We start from the raw sequence: 18,685 nt of genomic DNA on the forward strand, positions 1-18,685 counted from the left end.
AGAAAAAAAGAGGCGCAATGAGGTAGCTGTGTGACTAAGCTAAGGGACCCAAGTGGCCGACACAAACACCTGGCCCATCTAGGAGTGGCACTGCAGTTTCAGACAGGATGGCTCTTCCAAAAAATACTCCCCAAACAGCACATGATGCAAAGAAAAAAAGAGGCGCACCAAGGTCGCTGTGTGACTAAGCTAAGCGACACAAGTGGCCGACACAAACACCTGGCCCATCTAGGAGTGGCACTGCAGTGTCAATCAAGACAGGATGGCCCTTCCAAAATATTGTCCCCAAACAGCACATGATGCAAAGAAAAAAAGAGGCGCACCAAGGTCGCTGTGTGACTAAGCTAAGCGACCCAAGTGGCCGACATAAACACCTGGCCCATCTAGGAGTGGCACTACAGTGTCAATCAAGACAGGATGGCCCTTCCAAAAAATACTCCCCAAACAGCACATGATGCAAAGAAAAAAAGAGGCGCACCAAGGTCGCTGTGTGACTAAGCTAAGCGACACAAGTGGCCGACACAAACACCTGGCCCATCTAGGAGTGGCACTGCAGTGTCAGGCAGGATGGCCCTTCAAAAAAATTGTCCCCAAACAGCATATGATGCAAAGAAAAATGAAAGAAAAAAGAGGTGCAAGATGGAATTGTCCTTGGGCCCTCCCACCCACCCTTATGTTGTATAAACATAAACAGGACATGCACACTTTAACGAACCCATCATTTCAGCGACAGGGTCTGCCACACGACTGTGACTGAAATGACTGGTTGGTTTGGGCCCCCACCAAAAAAGAAGCAATCAATCTCTCCTTGCACAAACTGGCTCTACAGAGGCAAGATGTCCACCTCATCATCATCCTCCGATTCCTCACCCCTTTCACTGTGTACATCCCCCTCCTCACAGATTATTAATTCGTCCCCACTGGAATCCACCATCTCAGGCCCCCGTGTACTTTCTGGAGGCAATTGCTGCTGGTGAATGTCTCCACGGAGGAATTGATTATAATTCATTTTAATGAACATCATCTTCTCCACATTTTCTGGAAGTAACCTCGTACGCCGATTGCTGACAAGGTGAGTGGCTGCACTAAACACTCTTTCGGAGTACACACTGGAGGGAGGGCAACTTAGGTAGAATAAAGCCAGTTTCTGCAAGGGCCTCCAAATTGCCTCTTTTTCCTGCCAGTATACGTACGTACTGTCTGACGTGCCTACTTGGATGCGGTCACTCATATAATCCTCCACCATTCTTTCAATGGTGAGAGAATCATATGCAGTGACAGTAGACGACATGTCAGTAATAGTTGCCAGGTCCTTCAGTCCGGACCAGATGTCAGCACTCGCTCCAGACTGCCCTGCATCACCGCCAGCGGGTGGGCTCGGAATTCTTAGCCAGTTGCGGGAGAATGTGAAGGAGGAGATGGTGACGGGTCACGTTCCGCTTGACTTGACAATTTTCTCACCAGCAGGTCTTTGAACCTCTGCAGACTTGTGTCTGCCGGAAAGAGAGATACAATGTAGGTTTTAAATCTAGGATCGAGCACGGTGGCCAAAATGTAGTGCTCTGATTTCAACAGATTGACCACCCGTGAATCCTGGTTAAGCGAATTAAGGGCTCCATCCACAAGTCCCACATGCCTAGCGGAATCGCTCTGTTTTAGCTCCTCCTTCAATGTCTCCAGCTTCTTCTGCAAAAGCCTGATGAGGGGAATGACCTGACTCAGGCTGGCAGTGTCTGAACTGACTTCACGTGTGGCAAGTTCAAAGGGTTGCAGAACCTTGCACAACGTTGAAATCATTCTCCACTGCGCTTGAGTCAGGTGCCTTTTGCTGCTCCTCCATCCTCTGAAGCATATAGAGGGTTGAATTCCACCTCGTTACCACCTCTTGCTTCAGATGATGGCAGGGCAGGTTCAGGAATGTTTGGTGGTGCTCCAGTCTTCGGTACACGGTGCCTGAACGCCGAAAGTGGCCCGCAATTCTTCGGGCCACCGACAGCATCTCTTGAACGCCCCTGTCGTTTTTTAAAATAATTCTGCACCACCAAATTCAAGGTATGTGCAAAACATGGGACGTGATGGAATTTGCCCAGATGTAATGCACGCACAATATTGCTGGCGTTGTCCGATGTCACAAATCCCCAGGAGAGTCCAATTGGGGTAAGCCATTCTGCGATGATCTTCCTCAGTTGCCGTAAGAGGTTTTCAGCTGTGTGGCTATTCTGGAAAGCGGTGATACAAAGCGTAGCCTGCCTAGGAACGAGTTGGCGTTTGCGAGATGCTGCTACTGGTGCCCCCGCTGCTGTTCTTGCTGCGGGAGGCAATACATCTACCCAGTGGGCTGTCACAGTCATATAGTACTGAGTCTGCCCTGCTCCACTTGTCCACATGTCCGTGGTTGAGTGGACATTGGGTACAACTGCATTTTTTAGGACACTGGTGAGTCTTTTTCTGAGGTCTGTGTACATTTTCGGTATCGCCTGCCTAGAGAAATGGAACCTAGATGGTATTTGGTACAGGGGACACAGTACCTCAATCAAGTATCTAGTTGGCTCTGAATTAACGATGGATACCGGAACCACGTTTCTCACCGCCCAGGCTGCCAAGGCCTCAGTTATCCGCTTTGCAGCAGGAGGACTGCTGTGATATTTCATCTTCCTCGCAAAGGACTGTTGGACAGTCAATTGCTTACTGGAAGTAGTACAAGTGGTCTTCCGACTTCCCCTCTGGGATGACGATGGACTCCCAGCAGCAACAACAGCAGCGCCAGCAGCAGTAGGCGTTACACTCAAGGATGCATCGGAGGAATCCCAGGCAGGAGAGGACTCGTCAGACTTGCCAGTGACATGGCCTGCAGGACTATTGGCTTTCCTGGGTAAGGAGGAAATTGACACTGAGGGAGTTGGTGGTGTGGTTTGCAGGAGCTTGGTTACAAGAGGAAGGGATTTAGTGGTCAGTGGACTGCTTCCGCTGTCACCCAAAGTTTTTGAACTTGTCACTGACTTATGATGAATGCGCTGCAGGTGACGTATAAGGGAGGATGTTCCGAGGTGGTTAACATCCTTACCCCTACTTATTACAGCTTGACAAAGGCAACACACGGCTTGACACCTGTTGTCCGCATTTGTGTTGAAATAATTCCACACCGAAGAGCTGATTTTTTTAGTATTTTGACCAGGCATGTCAATGGCCATATTCCTCCCACGGACAACAGGTGTCTCCCCGGGTGCCTGACTTAAACAAACCACCTCACCATCAGAATCCTCCTTGTCAATTTCCTCCCCAGCGCCAGCAACACCCATATCCTCATCCTGGTGTACTTCAACAGTGACATCTTCAATTTGACTATCAGGAACTGGACTGCGGGTGCTCCTTCCAGCACTTCCAGGCAACTAAGGAAGTTCAACATCCCACAGAAGCTCCTGCTCCTCTTCTACTCCGCGATTGTGGAGTCGGTACTGTGCTCCTCGATACTCGTATGGTACAGCTCCGCCAGCGCGAGGGACATATGCAGGCTCCAAAAGGTGGTCAGAACCGCAGAGAAGATCATCGGGGCCGACCTTCCCTCAGTCCAGGACCTGTACTTGTCCAGAGCTAAAAAGCGGGCAATGAAGATAGTAAAAGACCAGCTACACCCCGGCCACAGCATGTTTAACTTGCTTCCTTCAGGCAGGCGTTACAGGGCTGTCCCCGCCAGATCCACCAGAAGCCTCAAAAGTTTCTTTCCCCAAGCTGTCCGCCTGCTGAACTCCTGAACATTGACTGACTAGACGTACATGTAACTCACTTGTGTCCCTACGGTATACCTATCTGTGTAACTTTACTTGCCCCCCCCCCCCCACACACACACACACACACCTGCTTACCTGTTACCTACTTGGCTGTTGTATAGCAAACCGAAGACAAATTCCTAGTATACGTAAGTATACCTGGCCAATAAAGCTGATTCTGATTCTGATTCTGATTCACTTGCAGGGGGCGTGCAAATGGTGGAAGGCGCAAGCTCTTCCCGTCCAGTGTTGGGAAGGTCAGGCATCGCAACCGACACAATTGGACTCTCCTTGGGGATTTGTGATTTTGTAGAACGCACAGTTCTTTGCTGTGCTTTTGCCAGCTTAAGTCTTTTCTTTTTTCTAGCGACAGGATGAGTGCTTCCATCCTCATTTGAAGCTGAACCACTAGCCATGAACATAGGCCAGGGCCTCAGCCGTTCCTTGCCACTCCGCGTCGTAAATGGCATATTGGCAAGTTTACGCTTATCATCAGACGCTTTCAATTTTGATTTTTGGGTCATTTTACTGAACTTTTGTGTTTTGGATTTTACATGCTCTCTACTATGACATTGGGCATCGGCCTTGGCAGACGACGTTGATGGCATTTCATCGTCTCGGCCACGACTAGTGGCAGCAGCTTCAGCACGAGGTGGAAGTGGATCTTGATCTTTCCCTTTAACCTCCACATTTTTGTTCTCCATTTTTTAATGTGTGGAATTATATGCCAGTATCAATAGCAATGGCCTACTACTATATTTACTGCGCACAACTAAAATGCACCACAGGTATAGAATGTAGATGGATAGTATACTTAATGGATGACGAGTGACGACACAGAGGTAGGTACACAGCAGTGGCCTACCGTACTGCTATATACAGTATACTGGACCTGGTGGACACTGTCAGCAAACTGCTAAACTAGTCTAAAAAAAAGTCACCACAGGTATACAATGTAGATGGATGGATAGTATACTTAATGGATGACGAGTGACGACACAGAGGTAGGTACAGCAGTGACCTACCGTACTGCTATATACAGTATACTGGACCTGGTGGACACTGTCAGCAAACTGCTAAACTAAAATGCACCACAGGTATAGGAATGTAGATGGATAGTATACTTAATGGATGACGACACAGAGGTAGGTACAGCAGTGCACTCTGCACTGTACTCCTCCTATATAATACTAATTATACTTGTGGTCCCCAGTCCCCACAATAAAGCAGCACACTGAGCACAGATATGGAGTGTTTTTCAGGCAGACAAACGTATACTGGTGGTCACTGTCAGCAAAACTCTGCACTGTACTCCTGCTATAGCTGCTCCCCAGTCCCCACAATTAAGCAGTGTGAGCACTCAGCACAGATATATCATGCAGCACACTGAGCACAAATATGGTATGGAGCATTTTTTTCAGGCAGAGAACGGATAAAAACTAAACTCTGCACTGTACTCCACCTAACAGCTGCTCCCCAATCCTCCCCACAATTATAGTAATAAACAAGCAATCAAATCAAGTTCAAATGTCTTCTACTAAACGGAGAGGACGCCAGCCACGTCATCTCCCTATCATCTCCAATGCACGTGTGAAAATGGCGGCGACGCGCGGCTGCTTATAGAATCCGAATCTCGCGAGAATCCGACAGCGGGATGATGACGTTCGGGCGCGCTCGGGTTAACCGAGCCATATGGGAGAATCCGAGTATGGCTCGGACCCGTGTAAAAAAGGTAAAGCTCGGGGGGGGTTCGGTTTCCCGGAAACCGAACCCGCTCATCACTAATTTTTACACATCAGCTGCATACGGAATTGCAGTTGCGAATTCATTAGTGTATATTTCTATATTATCTCTGTTCATAATCCATGTGTCACCAGGCTACTCCCAACAGAGTAAAGTAAACAGCAGTGTACCTCAGTATGGGGCCTATTTATGAAGACTTTTTAGTGAAAAATTCTCTGAATATTACAGGTTTTGGAGGATTTCCACATTCATTTAGTATAACGCAGATATATTATGAAGACATTGCAGAAGATATCTCCATTACCTGCTGCCGTCTCTCTATTTTCAGAGCAGTAGTCTGTGGGGACTGTGATATTGGCAAATTCCTCAAACTTTTCTTCCATTAGCTAACCCCATCTTGCAGATCTTAAACCATTGGAGATGTACGTTAACATCTAGTTAACATTTATCTTAGAATCAGACCCTATGTTCAGACCTCTGGGAGTCATGGTTCTTAAGACCTTATTCAGAAATGGATGCAGATGGCTGCATACGCAGCAAGATCTGTGTCCATATCCTCACTTGCTGGGGGCCGCTCAGCACAGGGCAACGCCACCCAGCTTGTGTGGCGTCGCCTCACGGTGCATCCGCAATTACATTGCAGATGCATCTAACTAACTGGCTGTGCTGTCAGGTGGTCTGCCAACATATTTTTAATCGGAGAGGCTGTGTGTGAAGTCATGCACCCACCCTGAAAACGCTCCCTGCATGCCCCCATTCAGCCCGACACAACTCCGCAACGATGCGTCGCCGCCCCGCGAATGCCCGCCACTGTCAGTCACATGTGTAAAGTTGCGCAGGTGCGATGCAGCCGCTGCACTGCGCAGTTTGCAAGTATACTGCATTGCGGGCCGCATCATCAGTCAAGTCAGAATAAGGCCCCTAATGCATATATTTACCCATTGGCGTAACTATAATGGGTGCAGGGTGTGCAGTGTACACTGGCCCTTGGGTTCAGGGGGGACCACACTGCACACATGTTTAATACTTACCTCTCTGAAGTCCCACAATTTTATCACCCCTTTTTGTCATGTTTTATGTTGCTGCCTCATTCATCAAAGGCTGTAACGAAGGAGATATAACTCACATCTCCTTGTTACAGCGGCAGCTCTATCCCTTTCAGAGGCGGCTCCGATCCCCTTCAGAGGCGACTCCGATCCCCTTCACGCTCACTTCCTTGTACAGCATACACAGAAGAGAACAGACCAAACTAAACACTATGCAGCACAGGGGAATGTCAAACACGGGCATCGTACCAACATCGGAATGAATGCCGATGAGCAGGGATTGCCCATACGCAATAGAACGAGTTCAATGCAGGACAGAATGGTCATGTGCTGTCCTTCTTTAGCATAAAAAGGTGCGCTAGCATTATCGCTAGGTTTGATGTGCAGCACATCAAAGCTAGCGACCACAGAAGCGTGTACTCACCCGTATATACTAAGCAATGTTGCTGATGTGTCGTTACAAAACGTTATTCTGCAGCAGGTCAACGACCCCAAACATACAGCCAAAGTCATTAAGAACTATCTTCAACATAAAGAAGAACAAGGAGTTCTGGAAGTGATGAAATGACCCATACAGAGCCCTGATCTCAACATTATCAAGTCTGTCTGGGATTACATAAAGAGACAGAAGGATTTGAACAAGCCTACATCCACAGAAGATCTGTGGTTAGTTCTCAAGATGTTTGGAACAACCTCCTTACGGAAATCCTTCAAAAACTGTGTGCAAGTGTACCTAGAAGAACTGATGCTGTTTAGAAGGGAAAGGGTAGTAACACCAAATATTGATTTGTGTTCATTCACTTTGCATTTTGTTAATTGATAAAAATAAACTATTAATACTTCTACTTTTGAAAGCATTCTTACTTTGCAGCATTTTTTCCACACCTGCCTAAAACTTTTGCACAGTACTGTATGTCCCATCTAATAAAAAGCTGACTACATTAAGTAAATGGCAGGGGTCCCAGAAGAGTCGCCACAGAGTTTTTGTATGTTGGAAGAAGGACTGATTAAACCCCACAACCATCCAAAGGGGGCAACCCCACTTAATACTGATTGAACAATGAAGACTATCTCAGAACCAGTACGCAGGGATCTATGGTATTGCATGTCACTTCTGTGCTACTGTACACCCACTTTGTCTTACCGTGAAACCAATGCCAACTGTAGAGGTAAAAGATCCTGGGATAAATTTACCCTGGTCAAATTGCACAAGCAGCGATGTCTTCCCCACAGAGCTGTCTCCTACCAGAATAGTCTAAAGGAAGGTAAAGTAAAACAACATTGAAATACATTATTTTAAATATTATGTATAACAGAAAATAATTGAAAAGCAAAAATAATTTCATAAGGAAACAAAAACTGAGTTACCAGTGCTTGTATTACAAATAGAGGAACCTTTGTTTTTACATAGGGGACGCCTATAACATAGAGGGGCAGATGTATTAAGCCTGGAGAAGTTAAAAATAAGAATTTACTTACCGATAATTCTATTTCTCATAGTCCGTAGTGGATGCTGGGGACTCCGTAAGGACCATGGGGAATAGCGGCTCCGCAGGAGACTGGGCACATCTAAAGAAAGCTTTAGGACTATCTGGTGTGCACTGGCTCCTCCCCCTATGACCCTCCTCCAAGCCTCAGTTAGGATACTGTGCCCGGACGAGCGTACACAATAAGGAAGGATTTTGTATCCCGGGTAAGACTCATACCAGCCACACCAATCACACCGTATAACCTGTGATCTGAACCCAGTTAACAGCATGATAACAGAGGAGCCTCTAGAAAAGATGGCTCACTACAGCAATAACCCGATTTTTTGGTAACAATAACTATGTACAAGTATTGCAGACAATCCGCACTTGGGATGGGCGCCCAGCATCCACTACGGACTATGAGAAATAGAATTATCGGTAAGTAAATTCTTATTTTCTCTAACGTCCTAAGTGGATGCTGGGGACTCCGTAAGGACCATGGGGATTATACCAAAGCTCCCAAACGGGCGGGAAAGTGCGGATGACTCTGCAGCACCAAATGAGAGAACTCCAGGTCCTCCTCAGCCAGGATATCAATTTTGTAGAATTTTACAAACGTATTTGCTCCTGACCAAGTAGCAGCTCGGCAAAGTTGTAAAGCCGAGACCCCTCGGGCAGCCGCCCAAGATGAGCCCACCTTCCTTGTGGAGTGGGCATTTACAGATTTTTGGCTGTGGCAGGCCTGCCACAGAATGTGCAAGCTGAATTGTACTACAAATCCAACGAGCAATAGTCTGCTTAGAAGCAGGAGCACCCAGCTTGTTGGGTGCACACAGGATAAACAGCGAGTCAGATTTCCTGACTCCAGCCGTCCTGGAAACATATATTTTCAGGGCACTGACAACGTCTAGCAACTTGGAGGCCTCCAAGTCCCTAGTAGCCGCAGGCACCACCAATAGGTTGGTTCAGGTGAGACGCTGAAACCACCTTGGGGAGAAACTGAGGACGAGTCCTCAATTCCGCCCTGTCCGGATGGAAAATCAGATAAGGGCTTTTTCAGGATAAAGCCGCCAATTCTGACACGCACCTGGCCCAGGCCAGGGCCAACAGCATGACCACTTTCCATGTGAGATATTTTAACTCCACAGATTTAAGTGGTTCAAGCCAATGTGACTTTTTGGAACCCAAAACTACATTGAGATCCCAAAGTGCCACTGGAGGCACAAAAGGAGGCTGTATATGCAGTACCCCTTTTACAAACGTCTGAACTTCAGGGACTGAAGCTAGTTCTTTTTGGAAGAAAATTGACAGGGCCGAAATTTGAACCTTAATGGACCCCAATTTCAGGCCCATAGACACTCCTGTTTGCAGGAAATGTAGGAATCGACCCAGTTGAATTTCCTCCGTCGGGCCTTACTGGCCTCGCACCACGCAACATATTTTCGCCAATTGCGGTGATAATGTTTTTGCGGTTACATCCTTCCTGGCTTTGATCAGGATAGGGATGACTTCATCCGGAATGCCTTTTTTCCTTCAGGATCCGGCGTTCAACCGCCATGCCGTCAAACGCAGCCGCGGTAAGTCTTGGAACAGACAGGGTCCTTGCTGGAGCAGGTCCCTTCTTAGAGGTAGAGGCCACGGATCCTCCGTGAGCATCTCTTGAAGTTCCGGTTACCAAGTCCTTCTTGGCCAATCCGGAACCACGAATATAGTGCTTACTCCTCTCCATCTTATCAATCTCAGTACCTTGGGTATGAGAGGCAGAGGAGGGAACACATACCCTGACTGGTACACCCACGGTGTTACCAGAGCGTCTACAGCTTATTGCCTGAGGGTCCCTGGACCTGGCGCAATACCTGTCGAGTTTTTAATCATGTGGAAGACTTCTGGGTGAAGTCCCCACTCTCCCAGGTGGAGGTCGTGCTGAGGAAGTCTGCTTCCCAGTTGTCCACTCCCGGAATGAATACTGCTGACAGTGCTATCACATGATTTTCCGCCCAGCGAAGAATCCTTGCAGCTTCTGCCATTGCCCTCCTGCTTCTTGTGCCACCCTGTCTGTTTACGTGGGTGACTGCCGTGATGTTGTCCGACTGGATCAACACCGGCTGACCTTGAAGCAGAGGTCTTGCTAAGCTTAGAGCATTGTAAATGTCCCTTAGCTTCAGGATATTTATGTGAAGTGATGTCTCCAGGCTTGACCATAAGCCCTGGATATTCCTTCCCTGTGTGACTGCTCCCCAGCCTCGCAGGCTGGCATCAGTGTTCACCAGGACCCAGTCCTGAATGCCTAATCTGCGGCCCTCTAGAAGATGAGCACTCTGCAACCACCACAGGAGGGACACCCTTGTCCTTGGTGACAGGGTTATCCGCTGATGCATCTGAAGATGCGATCCGGACCATTTGTCCAGCAGGTCCCACTGGAAAGTTCTTGCGTGGAATCTGCCGAATGGGATTGCTTCGTAGGAAGCCACCATTTTACCCAGAACCCTTGTGCATTGATGCACTGAGACTTGGCTCGGTTTTAGGAGGTTCCTGACTAGCTCGGATAACTCCCTGGCTTTCTCCTCCGGGAGAAACACCTTTTTCTGGACTGTGTCCAGGATCATCCCTAGGAACAGAAGACACGTCGTCGGAACCAGGTGCGATTTTGGAATATTGAGAATCCAATCGTGCTGCCGCAACACTACCTGAGATAGTGCTACACCGACCTCCAACTGTTCCCTGGATCTTACCCTTATCAGGGAATTGTCCAAGGAAGGGATAACTAAAATTCACTTCCTTCGAAGGAATATCATCATTTCGGCCATTACCTTGGTAAAGACCCGGGGTGCCGTGTACCATCCATATGGCAGCGTCTGAACTGATAGTGACAGTTCTGTACCATAAACCTGAGGTACCCTTGGTGAGAAGGGTAAATTTTGACATGAAGGTAAGCATCCTAGATGTCCCGAGACATCATGTAGTCCCCTTCTTCCAGGTTCGCAATCACTGCTCTGAGTGACTCAATCTTGAATTTGAACCTCTGTACGTAAGTGTTCAAAGATTTTAGATTTAGAATCGGTCTCACCGAGCCGTCCGGCTTCGGTACCACAACAGTGTGGAATAATACCCCGTTCCCTGTTGCAGGAGGGGTATCTTGATTATCACCTGCTGGGAATACAGCTTGTGAATGGCTTCCAAAACTGTCTCCCTGTCAGAAGGAGACATCGGTAAAGCCGACTTTAGGAAACGGCTAGGGGGAGACGTCTCGAATTCTAATTTGTACCCCTGAGATATCACCTGAAGGATCCAGGGGTCTACTTGCGAGTGAGCCCACTGCGCGCTGAAATTCATTGAGACGGGCCCCCCACCGTGCCTGATTCTGCTTGTAAAGCCCCAGCGTATACTGAGGGCTTGGCAGAGGCGGGAGAGGGTTTCTGTTCCTGGGAACTGGCTGATTTCTGCAGCCTTTTTCCTCTCCCTCTGTCACGGGGCAGAAATTAGGAACCTTTTGCCCGCTTGTCCACGAAAAGACTGCGCCTGATAATACGGCGTCTTCTCATGTTGAGAGGCGACCTGGGGTACAAACGTGGAATTCCCAGCTGTTGCCGTGGCCACGAGGTCTGAAAGACCGACCCCAAATAACTCCTCCCTTAATAAAGCAATACTTCCAAATGCCGTTTGGAATACGCATCACCTGACCACTGACGTGTCCATAACCCTCTACTGGTAGAAATGGACAACGCGCTTAGACTTGATGCCAGTCGGCAAATATTCCGCTGTGCATCACGCATATATAAAAATGCATCTTTTAAATGCTCTATAGGCAAAAATATACTGTCCCTATCTAGGGTATCAATATTTTCAGTCAGGGAATCCGACCACGCCAACCCAGCACTGCACATCCAGGCTGAGGCGATTGCTGGTCGCAGTATAACACCAGTATGTGTGTAAATACCTTTTAGGATACCCTCCTGCTTTCTATCAGCAGGATCCTTAAGGGCGGCCATCTCAGGCGAAGGTAGAGCCCTTACAAGCGTGTGAGCGCTTTATCCCCCCTAGGGGGTGTTTTCCAACGCACCCTAACCTCTGGCGGGAAAGGATATAATGCCAATAACATTTTAGAAATTATCCGTTGTTATCGGGGGAAACCCACGCATCATCACACACCTCATTTAATTTCTCAGATTCAGGAAAACTACAGGTATTTTTTCCTCACCGAACATAATACCCCTTTTTTGGTGGTACTCGTATTATCAGAAATGTGTAAAACATTTTTCATTGCCTCAATCATGTAACGTGTGGCCCTACTGGAAGTCACATTCGTCTCTTCACCGTCGACACTGGAGTCAGTATCCGTGTCGGCGTCTATATCTGCCATCTGAGGTAACGGGCGCTTTAGAGCCCCTGACGGCCTATGAGACGTCTGGACAGGCACAAGCTGAGTAGCCGGCTGTCTCATGTCAACCACTGTCTTTTATACAGAGCTGACACTGTCACGTAATTCCTTCCAACAGTTCATCCACTCAGGTGTCGACCCCCTAGGGGGTGACATCACTATTACAGGCAATCTGCTCCGTCTCCACATCATTTTTCTCCTCATACATGTCGACACAAAAGTACCGACATACAGCACACACACAGGGAATGCTCTGATAGAGGACAGGACCCCACTAGCCCTTTGGGGAGACAGAGGGAGAGTTTGCCAGCACACACCAGAGCGCTATATATATACAGGGATAACCTTATATAAGTGTTTTTCCCCTTATAGCTGCTGTATAGTTAATACTGCACCTAATTAGTGCCCCCCTCTCTTTTTTTAACCCTTTCTGTAGTGTAGTGACTGCAGGGGAGAGACAGGGAGCTTCCCTCCAACGGAGCTGTGAGGGAAAATGGCGCCAGTGTGCTGAGGAGATAGGCTCCGCCCCTTTTTCGCGGACTTTTCTCCTGCTTTTTTATGGATTCTGGCAGGGGTTAAATGCATCCATATAGCCCAGGAGCTATATGTGATGCATTTTTTTTGCCATCCAAGGTGTTTTTATTGCGTCTCAGGGCGCCCCCCCCAGCGCCCTGCACCCTCAGTGACCGAAGTGTGAAGTGTGCTGAGAGCAATGGCGCACAGCTGCAGTGCTGTGCGCTACCTTGTTGAAGACAGGACGTCTTCTGCCGCCGATTTTCCGGACCTCTTCTGCCTTCTGGCTCTGTAAGGGGGCCGGCGGCGCGGCTCTGGGACCCATCCAAGCTGGGCCTGTGATCGTCCCTCTGGAGCTAATGTCCAGTAGCCTAAGAAGCCCAATCCACTCTGCACGCAGGTGAGTTCGCTTCTTCTCCCCTTAGTCCCTCGATGCAGTGAGCCTGTTGCCAGTAGGTCTCACTGAAAATAAAAAACCTAATCTAAAACTTTCACTAAGAAGCTCAGGAGAGCCCCTAGTGTGCACCCTTCTCGTTCGGGCACAGAGATCTAACTGAGGCTTGGAGGAGGGTCATAGGGGGAGGAGCCAATGCACACCAGATAGTCCTAAAGCTTTCTTTAGATGTGCCCAGTCTCCTGCGGAGCCGCTATTCCCCATGGTCCTTACGGAGTCCCCAGCATCCACTTAGGACGTTAGAGAAAAGCAGTGATAAAGTAGTGATAAGTGGAAGGTGATAACGCACAAATCAATCAGCTCCTAACGGTCATTTTTGAAACCCGTAATGATTGGCTGGTGCGTTATCACCTTCCACTTATCACTGCTTTATCACTTCTCCAGGCTTAATACATCTGCCCCAGAATGAGTAGCATAATGTCAATCATCCAGTGTTTTTGTGATGTCCATATATGGAGCATCGCCCACTTACACGCATACCCTCCAACATGATCCAATTCCATTATGTACAAAATGCTCTGTTCCCTGACTGCGCAGACTCAAATTCAAATAAGGGAATTTTGGACTCTGTTGCTGGGGAAACAGGCAGCAGCTTCTGACATGTGAAGCTTTCTGATTGCTGCAACTCCATATTTGTTTTAGGGTTGGCATTGACAATTGATTGCTAGCAAATTTCTCTAACGTCCTAGTGGATGCTGGGACTCCGTCAGGACCATGGGGAATAGCGGGCTCCGCAGGAGACAGGGCACATCTAAAAAAGCTTTTAGGTCACATGGTGCGTACTGGCTCCTCCCCCTATGACCCTCCTCCAAGCCTCAGTTAGGTTTTTGTGCCCGTCCGAGAGGGTGCAATCTAGGTGGCTCTCCTAAAGAGCTGTTTAGAAAAGTTTTTTTTAGGTTTCAAATCTCAGTGATTCCTGCTGGCAACAGGATCACTGCATCGAGGGACTTAGGGGAGAGATTTCCAACTCACCTGCGTGCAGGATGGATTGGAGTCTTAGGCTACTGGACACTTAGCTCCAGAGGGAGTCGGAACACAGGTCAGCCTGGGGTTCGTCCCGGAGCCGCGCCGCCGATCCCCCTTACAGACGCTGAAGAGACGGCAGAACGGAGGTCCGGAAAGCAGGCGGCAGAAGACTCCTCAGTCTTCTTGAAGGTAGCGCACAGCACGGCAGCTGTGCGCCATTGTTGTCACACGGCTCACTGACTCAGTCACGGAGGGTGCAGGGCGCTGCTGGGGGCGCCCTGGGCAGCAATATAATTACCTTTAGTGGCAAAATAAATACATCACATATAGCCATTAAGGCTATATGTATGTATTTTAACCCAGGCCAGTTTCTTAAAAACCGGGGAAAAGCCCGCCGAAAAAGGGGCGGAGCTTATTCTCCTCAGCACTCAGCGCCATTTTCCTGCTCAGCTCCGCTGGTGAGGAAGGCTCCCAGGTCTCTCCTCTGCACTGCACTACAGAAACAGGGTAACAAAGAGAAGGGGGGCATAAATTGGCGATATTTATATATTAAGAGCGCATATATAGTAAACGACACCTTCTAGGGTTGTTTATATACATTTATAGCGCTTTTGGTGTGTGCTGGCAAACTCTCCCTCTGTCTCCCCAAAGGGCTAGGGGGTCCTGTCTTCGATTAGAGCATTCCCTGTGTGGCTGCTGTGTGTCGGTACGTGTGTGTCGACATGTATGAGGACGATGTTGGTGTGGAGGCAGAGCAATTGCCGATGATGGTAATGTCACCCCCTAGGGAGTCGACACCGGAATGGATGGCTTTAGTTATGGAATTACGTGATAATGTCAGCACATTACAAAAGTCAGTTGACGAAATAAGACGCCCGGCAAACCAGTTAGTACCGGTTCAGGCGTCTCAGACACCGTCAGGGGCTGTAAAACGTCCTTTACCTCAGTCAGTCGACACGGGTACCGACACAGATGAATCTAGTGTCGACGGTGAAGAAACAAACGTATTTTCCAATAGGGCCACACGTTATATGATCACGGCAATGAAGGAGGCTTTGCAGATCTCTGATACTGCTGGTACCTCAAAAAGGGGTATTATGTGGGGGGTGAAAAAACTACCTGTATTTTTTCCAGAATCAGAGGAATTGAATGACGTGTGTGATGAAGCGTGGGTTAACCCCGATAGAAAACTGCTAATTTCCAAGAAGTTATTGGCATTATACCCTTTCCCACCAGAGGTTAGGGCGCGCTGGGAAACACCCCCTAGGGTGGATAAGGCGCTCACACGTTTATCAAAGCAAGTGGCGTTGCCGTCTCCTGATACGGCCGCCCTCAAGGATCCAGCAGATAGGAGGCTGGAAACTACACTGAAGAGTATATACACACATACCGGTGTTATACTGCGACCGGCAATAGCCTCAGCCTGGATGTGCAGTGCTGGGGTAGTGTGGTTGGATTCTCTGACTGAAAATATTGATACCCTGGATAGGGACAGTATTTTATTGACTCTAGAGCAATTAAAGGATGCTTTCCTTTATATGCGAGATGCTCAGAGGGATGTTTGTACTCTAGCATCAAGAGTAAGCGCGATGTCCATATCTGCCAGAAGAAGTTTATGGACGCGACAGTGGTCAGGTGATGCGGATTCCAAGAGGCATATGGAAGTATTGCCATATAAAGGAGAGGAATTGTTTGGGGTCGGTCTTTCGGACCTGGTGGCCACGGCAACTGCCGGCAAATCCACTTTTTTACCTCAGACCCCCTCCCAACAGAAAAAGACACCGTCTTTTCAGCCGCAGTCCTTTCGCTCCTATAAAAAGCGACCAAAAGGACAGTCTTATCTGCCGCGAGGCAGAGGAAAGGGTAAGAAAGGGCAGCAAGCAGCCCCTGCCCAGGAACAGAAGCCCGCCCCGGCTTCTACAAAGCCATCAGCATGACGCTGGGGCTTTACAAGCGGACTCAGGAACGGTGGGGGGTCGACTCAAGATTTTCAGCAATCAATGGGTTCACTCACAAGTGGACCCGTGGGTCCTGCAGATAGTATCTCAGGGTTACATGCTGGAGTTCGAAAGGTCTCCCCCTCGCCGGTTCCTAAAGTCTGCTTTACCAACGTCTCCCTCAGAAAGGACGTCGGTTTTGGAAGCCATTCACAAGCTGTATTCTCAGCAGGTGATAGTCAAGGTACCCCTCCTACAACAGGGAAAGGGGTATTATTCCACACTATTTGTGGTACCGAAACCGGACGGTTCGGTAAGGCCTATTCTAAATCTGAAATCCTTGAACCTGTACATAAAGAAATTCAAGTTCAAGATGGAGTCACTCAGAGCAGTGATAGCGAATCTGGAAGAAGGAGACTTCATGGTGTCCTTGGACATAAAAGATGCTGATCTACATGTCCCGATTTACCCCTCACACCAAGGGTATCTCAGGTTCGTGATACAAGACTGTCATTATCAGTTTCAAACGCTGCCGTTTGGGTTGTCCACGGCCCCTCGGGTCTTTACCAAGGTAATGACCGAAATGATGGTTCTTCTACGAAGAAAAGGCGTATTAATTATCCCTTACTTGGACGATCTCCTGATAAGGGCAAAGTCCAGAGAACAGCTGGAAGTCGGTGTAGCGCTAACACAAGTAGTGCTTCAGCAACACGGGTGGATTCTAAATCTTCCAAAATCTCAATTGACCCCGACAACACATCTGCTGTTCCTGGGCATGATTCTGGACACGGTTCAGAAAAAGGTATTTCTCCCGGAAGAGAAAGCAAGGGAGTTATCCGAACTTGTCAAGAACCTCCTAAAACCAGGAACTGTGTCAGTACATCAATGCACAAGAGTCCTGGGAAAGATGGTGGCTTCGTACGAAGCGATTCCATTCGGCAGATTCCATGCACGAACATTTCAGTGGGATCTGCTGGACAAATGGTCCGGATCGCATCTGCACATGCATCAGCGGATAACACTGTCACCGAGAACAAGGTTGTCTCTCCTGTGGTGGTTGCAGACTGCCCATCTGTTAGTGGGCCGCAGATTCGGCATACAGGACTGGGTCCTGGTGACTACGGATGCCAGCCTACGAGGTTGGGGAGCAGTCACAAAGGGAAGAAACTTCCAGGGCGTGTGGTCAAACCTGGAGACGTCTCTTCACATAAATATACTGGAGCTAAGAGCGATCTACAATGCTCTAAGCCTGGCAAAATCGCTGCTTCAGAGTCAGCCGGTGTTGATCCAGTCCGACAACATCACGGCAGTCGCCCACGTAAACCGACAAGGCGGCACGAGAAGCAGGAGTGCAATGGCAGAAGCTGCAAGGATTCTGCGCTGGGCGGAGAATCATGTCGTAGCACTGTCAGCAGTGTTCATCCCGGGAGTGGACAACTGGGAAGCAGATTTCCTCAGCAGACACGACCTTCACCCGGGAGAGTGGGGACTTCATCCAGAAGTTTTCCACATGATTGTGAACCGTTGGGAAAAACCAAAGGTGGACATGATGGCGTCTCGCCTCAACAAAAAATTGGACAGGTATTGCGCCAGGTCAAGAGACCCTCAGGCAATAGCTGTGGACGCTCTGGTAACACCGTGGGTGTACCAGTCAGTGTATGTGTTCCCTCCTCTGCCTCTCATACCAAAGGTACTGAGAATTATACGGAAAAGAGGAGTAAGAACAATACTGGTAGCTCCGGACTGGCCAAGAAGAACTTGGTATCCGGAACTTCAAGAGATGCTCACGGAGGATCCGTGGCCTCTACCTCTAAGAAGGGATCTGCTTCAGCAGGGACCTTGTATGTTCCAAGACTTACCGCGGCTGCGTTTGACGGCATGGCGGTTGAACGCCGGATTCTAAAAGAGAAGGGCATTCCTGAGGAAGTTATTCCTACTTTAATTAAAGCCAGGAAAGAAGTGACCGCACAACATTATCACCGCATTTGGAGAAAATATGTTGCGTGGTGTGAGGCCAAGAAGGCTCCAACGGAAGAATTTCAATTGGGTCGATTCTTACATTTCCTGCAAGCAGGATTGTCTATGGGCCTCAAATTGGGGTCCATTAAAGTTCAAATTTCGGCCTTATCAATTTTCTTCCAGAAGGAATTGGCGTCAGTGCCTGAAGTACAAACTTTTGTCAAAGGTGTACTACATATACAACCCCCAATAGTGCCTCCAGTGGCACCGTGGGATTTGAACGTGGTTCTAAATTTTCTCAAATCTCATTGGTTTGAGCCCTTAAAATCGGTAGATTTAAAATACCTTACATGGAAGGTAACCATGCTGTTGGCCCTGGCTTCAGCCAGGAGAGTTTCGGAGTTGGCAGCTTTGTCATACAAAAGCCCATATCTGATATTCCATTCGGACAGG

The 18,685-nt window shown here is 48.4% G+C and overlaps 1 protein-coding gene across 5 annotated transcripts in view; it reads right to left on the bottom strand.

Moving 5' to 3' along the window:
- The window catches only part of RAB37 (RAB37, member RAS oncogene family), a 286,286-nt gene that overhangs the window by 248,798 nt on the left and 18,803 nt on the right, over window positions 1-18,685 (bottom strand). For 2 of the 5 annotated variants that reach the window (XM_063960686.1, XM_063960692.1), the window contains exon 2: window positions 7,701-7,811. In XM_063960686.1, coding sequence (XP_063816756.1) covers window positions 7,701-7,811 — 111 coding nt within the window. Of the gene's footprint in view, window positions 1-7,700; window positions 7,812-13,145; window positions 13,441-18,685 lie in introns of those variants that run through there. The other 3 variants (XM_063960687.1, XM_063960685.1, XM_063960690.1) reach the window with 3 other exon arrangements.

This window comes from Pseudophryne corroboree, chromosome 3, assembly GCF_028390025.1.
Source record: "Pseudophryne corroboree isolate aPseCor3 chromosome 3, aPseCor3.hap2, whole genome shotgun sequence".
NCBI lineage: Eukaryota > Metazoa > Chordata > Amphibia > Anura > Myobatrachidae > Pseudophryne > Pseudophryne corroboree.